The 10,841-nt window shown below is 42.4% G+C and overlaps 1 protein-coding gene across 1 annotated transcript in view; it reads left to right on the forward strand.

Annotated features, from left to right (window-relative positions):
• The window catches only part of HEATR6 (HEAT repeat containing 6), a 46,607-nt gene extending 35,968 nt beyond the window's left edge, over window positions 1-10,639 (forward strand). Inside the window, exons 17-22 of the mRNA XM_082679988.1 lie at window positions 294-418; window positions 1,083-1,179; window positions 4,226-4,430; window positions 6,103-6,670; window positions 8,280-8,334; window positions 10,501-10,639. Coding sequence (XP_082536114.1) covers window positions 294-418; window positions 1,083-1,179; window positions 4,226-4,430; window positions 6,103-6,670; window positions 8,280-8,295 — 1,011 coding nt within the window. The 3' untranslated portion in view covers window positions 8,296-8,334; window positions 10,501-10,639. The remainder of the gene's footprint in view (window positions 1-293; window positions 419-1,082; window positions 1,180-4,225; window positions 4,431-6,102; window positions 6,671-8,279; window positions 8,335-10,500) is intronic.
• Window positions 10,640-10,841: the final 202 nt, after the last annotated feature.

A 10,841-nucleotide genomic window follows, 5' to 3' on the forward strand; every position in this document is an offset into this window, starting at 1 on the left:
CAGGTGTCGCAGGCTGGGTTATAAGATGTTCACAAGAGCGAAATCTGTAGGCTCCTCGCGTGTGCATGGCACATACCAGAATCGTGGGAGACCTTCCCCTGGGATTTTAATGAGTGTCCAAATTGTAATATATAAGAAGAAGAGTAAATAGATTGAATAAATGAATTTTGATTTCCAAATAGAGATTTGTGGTAAAGGCTTACAGCTTTATCTGCAGATAAATTTGAGAATTTTCAAGATAGCGGTGTGAACTCCTAAAGTGACTACAGTGTTTTGATTTGTTTATCTTACAGGATGTCATATTTGTTGCAGACACAGCAAATGCAATATTGATGTCACTTCAAGACAAGTCTCTTAATGTCCGGGCCAAAGCAGCCTGGTCCCTAGGCAACCTGACAGACACTCTGATTGTCAACATGTAGGTGACTCAGCTCATTTCTCCTGGGTGGCTTCCAAGCCTAAGGTCCCAAGAGGATATCTTTGAGCCCTATTATAAAACCAAAACCTTAGTAATGGTTGCCCTACTTTTTAAATATTGTGTTTGTATTTTTTTAAGTAATATATTCACAGGTTAAAAAAAGAATTCAAACAGTACAAAGGGGTATGCAGTATAAAGCCTTTCTCCTACCTTAATCCCCTAGTTTCCCTCCCCAGAGGCGACTGCTTTATTCATACACAAGTATCTTGCTTTTTGTCATTTAACTCTAACATATAACATGTATAAGCATTCTCCTGACTTCTACTGACTTTTTATAAATTGGTATTTATTATTACACAGTCATCACTATGTGATGATTATTTCACCATTACCCTGTAAGTGAACATTCATGTTATTTTAGGCTTTTATATGCATTGAACATTTTCGTGCATGAAATCTCTCCATTTTGAGATATTCTTTTTGGTTACATCCAAAAGAATGTGGACCTACTAGGTCAAAAGGTATAAACTGTAAGTTCTTGGTATAATCTGAACAGATTTGTGGAGCTGTTTTTATAGTTATACTGAGTGAATATAATTTGTACATGTCTATATTTAACTGGGCTTTACCTTTTAACATGTTTTGCCTGCTTTGGATGGGACAGGGAAACACCAGACCCAAGTTTCCAGGAAGAGTTCTCTGGCCTCCTGCTCTTGAAGATGCTGCGATCAGCTATAGAGGCATCCAAGGATAAAGACAAGGTAGACTGACAGCAAAACCTAATATTTTTCAGTTAGATACTTAGTGTATTATAGTTTTATCCCACCAAACTTATCCCTGTTCAAAGGAGATTGAGGGTGTACTCAGGGTATGTAGTGTACACTCCACACTTGTACAGTTTCTTTCCTGTCTTATGAAAAATATCAGTGCCATTTATTTTATTTTTTAAATTTATTTATTTATTTTACTTATTTGTTTTTGGCTGCATTGGGTGCTTGTCGCTGCGCGCGGGCTTTCTCTAGTTGCAGTGAGTGGGGGCTACTCTATGTTGTGGTGTGCGGGCTTCCCATTGTGGTGGCTTCTCTTGTTGCAGAGCACAGGCTCTAGGCGCACGGGCTTCAGTAGTTGTGGCTCGCGGGCTCTAGAGCGCAGGCTCAATAGTTGTGGCACACGGGCTTAGTTGCTCCGTGGCATGTGGGATCTTCCCGGACCAGGGCTCGAACCTGTGTCCCCTGCATTGGCAGGCGGATTCTTAACCACTGCGCCAGCAGGGAAGCCCGTCAGTGCCATTTGTAAGACTACTCCATGGTATGTCCATGTAGCTGTTTTTTCCCAAAAATCTTTAAGTAGAATAGACAAGTCAGAAAGATGAGCAGCTTGGCTTTGGACATTCCCTGTTACACTATTAAGTTTTAAAAATGTAGACCTAAGCTTTAGGGTCAGGCAGACATGGTTCAAATCCTGGCTTGCCGGTTACTAGCTAAGTGACCTTTGGTGCATTATTTAACTTCTACGAAGGTGAATTTCTTCCGTAACATGGAAGTTGTTACATATACCTCATTGGATTCCAAGATGCCTTTTTTTTTTCTTAAAATCTTTATTGCAGTATAATTGCTTTACAGTGGTGTGCTAATTTATGCTGTATAACAAAGTGAATCAGCTATACATATACACTTATCCCTATTTCTCCTCCCTCTTGCATCTCCCTCCCACCCTCCCTATCCCACCCCTCTAGGTGGACACAAAGCACTGAGCTGATCTCCCTGTGCCATGCGGCTGCTTCCCACTAGCTATCTGTTTTACATTTGGTAGTATATATATGTCCGTGCCACTGTCTCACTTCGTCCCAGCTTATCCTTCCCCCTCCCCGTATCCTCAAGTCCATTCTCTACATCTGCATCTTTATTCCTGTCCTGCCCCTAGGTTCTTGAGAACCTTTTTTTTTAGATTCCATGTATATGTGTTAGCATGTAGTATTTGTTTTTCTCTTTCTGACTTACTTCACTCTGTATGACAGACTCTAGGTCCATCCACCTCACTGCAAATAACTCAATTTCATTTCTTTTTATGGCTGAGTAATATTCCATTGTATATATGTGCCACATCTTCTTTATCCATTCATCTGTTGATGGACACTTAGGTTGCTTCCATGTCCTGCCTATTGTAAGTAGAGCTGCAGTGAACATTGTGGTACATGACTCTTTTTGAATTATGGTTTTCTCAGGGTATATGCCCAGTAGTGGGATTACTGGGTCATATGGTAGTTCTGTTTTTCGTTTTTTAAGGAACCTCCATACTGTTCTCCATAGTGGCTGTATCAATTTACATTCACACCAACAGTGCAAGAAGGTTCCCTTTTCTCCACACCCTCTCCAACATTTATTGTTTGTAGATTTTTTGATGATGGCCATTCTGACCCGTGTGAGGTGATACCTCATTGTAGTTTTGATTTGCATTTCTCTAATGATCAGTGATGTTGAGCATCCTTTCATGTGTTTGTTGGCAGTCTGTAGATCTTCTTTGGAGAAGTGTCTATTTAGGTCTTCTGCCCATTTTTGGATTGGGTTGTTTGTTTTTTTAATATTGAGCTGCATGAGCTGCTTGTATATTTTGGAGATTAATCCTTTGTCCGTTGATTCATTTGCAAATATCTTCTCCCATTTGCGGTACACGGGCCTCTCACCGTTGTGGCCTCTCCCATTGCGGAGCACAGGCTCCGGATGCACAGGCTCAGCGGCCATGGCTCACGGGCCCATCTGCTCCGCGGCATGTGGGATCTTCCTGGACTGGGGCACGAACCCATGTCCCCTGCATCGGCAGGCGGACTTCCAACCACTGTGCCACCAGGGAAGCCCCTCTTCCATTCTGAGGGTTGTCTTTTCGTCTTGTTTATGGTTTCTTTTGCTGTGCAAAAGCTTTTAAGTTTCATAAGGTCCTGTTTGTTTATTTTTATTTCCATTTCTCTAGGAGGTGGGTCAAAAAGGATCTTGCTGTGATTTATGTTATAGAATGTTCTGCCTGTGTTTTCCTCTAAGAGTTTTATAGTGTCTGGGCTTACATTTAGGTCTTTAATCCATTTTGAGTTTATTTTTGTGTATGGTGTTAGGGAGTGTTCTAATTTCATTCTTTTACATGTAGCTGTCCAGTTTTCCCAGCACCACTTATTGAAGAGGTTGTCTTTTCTCCATTGTATATTCTTGCCTCCTTTATCAAAGATAAGGTGACCATATGTATGTTTATCTCTGGGCTTTCTCTCCTGTTCCATTGACAAGATGCCTTTTTTTAATAGCACCTAGCATAGTACCTGACTGATAGCAAGTGCTTAATTTAGTACAGTGGTTCTGGGAAGCCCTACATCAGGCTAATTTAGTCAGAATTGGTTTTTTAAAAAGAAAGCTTCCCAGATGATTCTAGTATGCTGCAAAGGTTGAGACTCTAGTCTAGGAGAAAAGTATTGACTGGAATTATGAAACCTAGCTTTTCCTCCAAGCCTTGCTGCAAACCACCAGTGTCCTGTTGCGCCTGGGCCTTACACACCATCTCTGTACCACAAGGAAAATGGACCTCTCTGAAGTCCAGTCTAACATTAAAAAAATCAGGGCAAGGAGCTCGGCAGAACCTGACCTCTCTGATGGGTCAGGATGTTAACCACACAAGACCTTGCCGAGTTCTAAGAACTTGCACCTTTACAGGCTGAATTTTTCATTATCTCTCTTGCTTTAAGATGTCTTGGGCATCCTGGATTTTTTTAAGTGGAAATTATACTTTCTGACACATGTCTTTAGCATGTTTTACGTTTGATTCTAGGTAAAAAGCAATGCAGTCCGGGCCCTTGGAAATTTGCTTCATTTTCTGCAACCATCTCATATAGAAAAACCCAGATTTGCTGAAATCATTGAGGAGGCTATCCAGGCCCTAATTTCTACTGTTCTAATTGAGGCTGCCATGAAAGTCCGATGGAATGCTTGTTACGCAATGGGGAATGTATTTAAAAATTCTGCTCTTCCCTTAGGTAAGAATGTCTCCCTCTCCTCTCTGGTGGAGGGCCTCTTTGGACAGCACACACCAGTGTGCATTGTTAGTAAAGCCACGGTATTATTCATAATGTTTTAAAAAATGGAAACGTACTGAACACCCCAGTTTAGGGGAAAGGTGAGATAAATCATGGTATATGTATTCAGAGAGATACTTTGTTGCCACTTAAAGTTATGTTTACAAAAAGTTTTTGGTAATCTGGGAAAATACTTCTGATGTTAAGCAAATTAAAACAGGGTATGAAAATTGTTTCTACAGTACAATCTCAGTTAATGGATAGAAAAAAGACTGAAAAGAAATTAGTCTAATTATTAACAGTGGTTGCCTCTGAATGGGATGATGAGTAGGATTTTATCTGCTCTCATTTTCTAAGTTTTTTACAGTGAGCATCTATCATTTTAACAATCAGGAAAAAAATAAAGGGGAAAACAGACCTGGGAGGAAGAGGGTATAAATTGGAGATTCCATATGCGCCCTTGGTACTGAAGTGGAATGCTGCGTAGGGATCTGCCTCTGAGTAATGACATGCTGTGCACCTTGATACATCATCAGTGGCTGACAGCTGCTTGGGTGTCTGGATCGCAGCCTCCTAATCCCAGTCGCTTGAATTGCCAGCATTTACCTTACATATTTGTCTCTGTGAAAAGATTTGAAACATAAGTGTGTGTTCCTGGAGAGGTGAAGCCATTCTGGACCAGCAGAGCCTGCATCACGTTAGGGAAATCTGGCTCTTCTCCCCTTTACTGCCAAGAGCGTCCAGGCGGACCAGTCAGCCGGGAACCAGTGGAGATGTAGCCTCGTGGCTTTTTCCACTGAGGAAACAGCCTGAAGTAACCTTTGGGGTTGGAGCCCGTGGAAGCTGGGTATCTGCTGCCTGTCTTCAGAGACATCAGAGATGTTGGGAAGGGCTGGGAGCATTAGGGAAGCTGCCTTCTACTCTGCTGCCCACCTTGAGGACTGAGAACTCCCGAAATGGAGTAAGTGGTAACTCTGACAAGGAATAAAGCTGGCCGATTTCCTGGGGCCAACAGGAAGCGAGAGGAGCGAAGAATCTAGGCATCATCTTCTCAATATTAGAAAATTGAGCCTTCACTTAATCTGAGTCCTCTGTCCGCCAGTCACTGCCTAGACAGTATTTTCTTTTTCTTTGCAATTAAATGCATGACTTGCTTTGTCCAGAGCAGGGTCTAGATGCTAATCTGTGTGATGAAATGGCCTTTTGCCAGCATGAGCAGGGCTGGGCATACAGTTGTGCACTTTGTGCGCTGCTCAGAAGCACCCAGCCGAGAGGACAGGTGGGGCTGCAGTTCAGTCCCTGCTTCTCCCACCAAGCCTCACCGCCTCAGACGAGCATCTTCCCAGAGAAGGAGCCTCTTTCTAAGTCACCAAAGTTCCTATTCAGGGTAGCAGAAGTCCTGAGCACATGTCATGCTCATCTAGGGAAAGGGAGAGCTTTGGGAGCCGGTACTTGGCCACTAACCTAGGATCCCATAGTCACTCACCACCCCGATCTTGTAGGATTATTGTGAGAATTAAATGAAAACATAAAATGACTAACTTGAGCGCTAGTGTATGTGCTTCCTTCTACCCCTCTCACCCCACTTATTTTTAAACCTTTATTTGCTTTAATGACTATGGATTCTTTCTAGGAACAGCCCTGTGGACCTCCCAGGCCTACAACGCCCTGACATCAGTTGTGACATCATGCAAGAACTTCAAAGTGCGCATCAGATCTGCCGCTGCCCTTTCTGTCCCGGGCAAGAGAGAGCACTATGGATCTGTTGACCAGTACGCTCAGATCTGGAATGCATTGGTCACTGCCTTACAGAAGAGTGAAGACACCACAGACTTTTTGGAATTCAAGTACTGTGCTAGCCTACGGACCCAAATCTGCCAGGCACTGATTCACCTCTTGAGCTTGGCCAGCGCCTCAGACCTGTCCTGCATCAAAGAAACCCTTGAATTGAATGGGGACATGGTCCAGTCCTATATCCTACAGTTTTTAAAATCAGGAACAGAGAGAGATGACACTGGAGCACCCCACAGCCCGCAGGAAAGAGACCAGATGGTCAAAACAGCCCTGGAGCACATAAGCAGTGTCCAGGCACTGGCTGGCGACACAGCCAAAAGGGCCATCATGGGCTTTTTAGAAGATACCCTGGCCGTTTATTTTGACTCATCTGGATCACAAGCAGCACTCTTAGGATTAACAAATCGGTGAATATTTTACCGGACCTTCCATGTGTCAAGTGATGACAGGAAGACCTGAGTTTGAGCATCAGATGTGTGGGATTTAATCTTAGGGGCAGAAACAGTCCTTTCACTATTTATTTAGATTGAGTTAGCAGCTATTTAAATTTTTCTCAAAGGGCTCAGCCACTTTAGAGAGTGGTTTCACTGTGTTGGCCATGGCCATGGTTGTTGGAACCCCTGACCTGTGCACGCGGGAGCCAAGGAGTTGGGTTGTCTTGTGGGCTGAGCAGACTGGGGGTTGTAAAAAGTGTTTAGTCTCAGAAGAGTATTTTTAGAATAGCAAAAGGATTTCGGAGTTAGAATGTTGTATATTGTGTCTCTGGGAATTGTTTTTCTTTTATAATAAACTAATGTAAAGCAGTGTGCCCATAATCTACCATTTTTATCAAGTTGCATTTATAGAAAGCTGTGAGCAGAGCTGCTGTTCAGCCAGTTTGTTCTGGTACAGCTGCATCAGTTGCTAAAATACTGAGACGGTTCCTTACAGGTTAATAAATAGCGGTTGCACTGAGCTCCCCAAGTGGCAACCCTGTAAACCCCCTCCACGCCTTCCCTCAAGCCTGTAAAGAGTGAACTGGCACGCAAGGGCCTCTGGCCTAGGCCCATGTCCATTTCACCCTGGCCGTAACATCAGCTTCTATCTGAATTTCCTAATGCCCTTTAGGAGAATGTGGTCCCATATGCTAAATTTATGGTTGTTTTGCCACTTTTGGGTTTGTGCCTTAAAAAAGGATTCTTTGTTTAATTTAGATGATTACAAAGAAAGGTTTTTAAGTTGTATTTTGATAATGCCCAAGCAGTTATAAAAAGTAATTTCTCACTGAAAAATTATTGACATTTAAATTTTGTGTATATCTCTTGACCACCAACAATTTATTGGAAATTATTTCAGTCAGGAATTTAGAGATATATAATAAAAGATTCCACACTTATACTTGATATGGGATAAATAAGAATCAAGATACGTAGAGTGGGTTTGGGCAATATATTATTTACCTATGGTTATTTAGCTTAAAATACATATTTCACAGCATACATACGTCCTCAGTTTTTCTTCTTTGCCCTTAAGTTACTCTTCTCCCTCTGTGTTGTTGTATGTTCAGAAAATACTGTTTAGGCAAAGACTAGGGAACAGAGTGCTCAGAGAGCTGAAGGCTCACTTTTCTGTTGGTAGAGTACAAGTTTCCAAAGAATGAGACTACCAGCACAGTAAAAACTACCATATAGAGCATTCTTTAGACTTGCTTTTCTTTGGAGATGATTCTGGACACGATTTTTTATAGAGGCCATGGAACTGAGTTGAACCTGTACTGACCCTGCAATGAATCTTAGGACTTCCTTCTCTTGAAGGAATATATTCTTAGTAGCAGTTTATTTGCTTGTTGTTTTCATGAAAGTAAAAATGTGGCATATATAACTTATTCCTGGTTCTTTGGGCTTTCACTGGTGGGTTCCTTGATAAAATATCTGTGAAGTGACTTTGAATGGTTTTACTTGATGATTCACTCTTATCCTTTGCTTATCTTGAATAAAATCTAATTTTTTTCTTTCTAAACCTTTTGCTTCCATTAAGGTGTCCAGGTTTCTGAAAACAGATGTTAATATTCGTATGCAGGGAAAAAGCAAGGGTAAGCACTTCTAGAAATTCCATAATGCAGGGTGTGGGCTTCTGTCCCAATGGGGTGCTGATTCTCTTCTCCCTGTGGCTTTGTGGGTGTACACCTGGGCCAGGGGCTCCTCTCAGACACCTGGGCTGGGGCCTCAGTAAAGCTGCCATTATGAAAGGAAGCCACTCAGAGAATAAAGGGCCGGAACTTATTTGACGCAGGAACAGTAGGAAGTCTGGCTCTGATACAGAATTCTAATTCAGAATGCCAAATTCTGAACTTTCTTTTGATATTTGAAAGAAAAATTTGGAGGAATCAGCTTGGCACAGATGTCTAGATTCTTTATTCATTGAACTGACAGCATTAGGAAACATCACTTATATTCAAACCTTTCCTGTGAAACCCACTAATTCCTGCCCACTTCTAGAACCCGAGGAAGACGCACACTGTAACCTCTTTTGTAGAATTAGTTAATGGTAGAGCCAGTGCCCTAAGGTGATTAGAGGGTAGACAGAAACCTCCTATAGAATAGCAGGGCAGCAACTTCCCTGATTTTGATATTTGTATGTGAATCCAGACGAGGAGCAGAATCTCACGAACGTAAGAGCTAAGTGAGTTCTAGTTACTCCGGTTCATTCGGCCTTCACCTCATTAATATAGTGCAGCCTCTCTGGAGACATAATTCTAAACAGGAGCAGCTGTGTCAATGGAAAAAGCCCGCCCTTGAGAATTATTGCTCTGCAATCTATTCTATGACCTAGTAGGATTGACTCTAGGAACACAGGTATTTTTTAAATTTAGAAGTTCTGTTAACAAAATGTTATCACATTGATAGGTCAAATAAGAAAACTCATAAAAATGGTCATTTTTATGGTTACTGAAAGAGCACTTGATAAAACTCAATGTTCTTTACTGATCAAAAATCCTTTTAAAGATTTTAAAGAATAAAAAAAGATGCTTCGTTAACATCATAAAATATTTCTATCTTGATGGTGACTTTGCTAAAAAAGTCACAACCAAGACAAGCAAGCCTGTCAGCACCACTGTTACCTAACATTGTGTAATTTGGTAGTGTGATTAAATAAACCAAAAGTAGAATTTTCCAAGTTTTTTCAAAGAGAGGTTCCAAATTATCTTTATTTGTAGAACACCAGTCTGAGAGATGGAATTCACAAATAATTATTTGTAGAAAATCAACTCAAAATAATAGAATAAAAGTTCTGTAAGGTAGCTGGTTACAAAGTAAATATGCCAAAATCAATAGCTCCTCTATATATCAACAATAACCAATAAGATTTTTTTAATGTTAAAAAAGATCCTATCGGGCTTCCCTGGTGGCGCAGTGGTTGGGGGTCTGCCTGCCGATGCGGGGGACGCGGGTTCGTGCCCCAGTCCGGGAGGATCCCACGTGCTGTGGAGCGGCTGGGCCCGAGGGCCGTGGCCGCTGGGCCTGCGCGACCGGAGCTTGTGCTCCGCGACGGGAGAGGCCACGGCAGTGAGAGGCCCGCGTACCGGAAAAAAAAAAAAAAAAAATCCTATCACAATAGTAATAAAAAGAATAACATACCCAGGAATAAATCTAACCAAAGCGTATGCAAGGATTTTGTGAAAAAATTAAAAAAATTTGTTGGAGGTCATTGAAGACGACATTAAAAAAAAAAAAATGAGGGCTTCCCTGGTGGTGCAGTGGTTGGGGGTCCGCCTGACGATGCAGGGGACACAGGTTCGTGCCCCGGTCTGGGAGGATCCCACGTGCCGTGGAGCGGCTGCGCCCGTGGGCTGTGGCCGCTGGGCCTGCGCGTCCGGAACCTGTTGCTCCGCGGCAGGAGAGGCCACAGCGGTGAGAGGCCTGCGTACCGCAAAAAGGGGGAAAAAAAAAAATGAGAAGATATACCATGTTCCTAGATAGAAGGACCCTTTATTATAAAAAGACCATATCTCTCTGAAACTATAAATTTAGCTTAAGTCCTATCAAAAACAATATTTTTAATGGCAAAATGATTCTAAAGTTCATCTGGAAAAATGAATGTAAAAATTCATACCAAGGATTAGGCTTCTAGCCACCACACTGCAGGGGAAAAGAGAATCTCTTCCTCAGTTAGGGTGCCCTAAGGGAGCATTTTTCAGCCTTTGTAAATCCACGGCCCTGTTTGTTACATAAAAATCCATCTCTTATTCTCATTCCAGTCCTAGCCCACCCTGTCTCTCCCACTGCATGCAGCTGTAGTGCCTGGACTCAATGCATGGAGCTGTAGTGCCTGGACTCAATGCATGGAGCAGCTATCTTGGAAAGGAAAGAATAACAGGAAGATCAGGGAAGGAAAGGGGAACTCCGAGTACCACCAAACTGGCAGTAAGTTTACTGTTTTTCCCACTCTGGTGTCTCCTGGCCTGGACTCCAAGCAGACAGAATCCTGGACCTGCATACCATGAAGGCAGAAGGAGCTCCCAGAGAAGCTGTCTATTTCTGGTCCTAGGATGGGGCAAGAGGGCCTATGTAAGTCAGAGAGAGTCAGGGAGATCCCTGT

This window comes from Grampus griseus (assembly GCF_964374135.1).
Source record: "Grampus griseus genome assembly, chromosome: 20".
NCBI classification, from domain to species: Eukaryota; Metazoa; Chordata; class Mammalia; order Artiodactyla; family Delphinidae; genus Grampus; species Grampus griseus.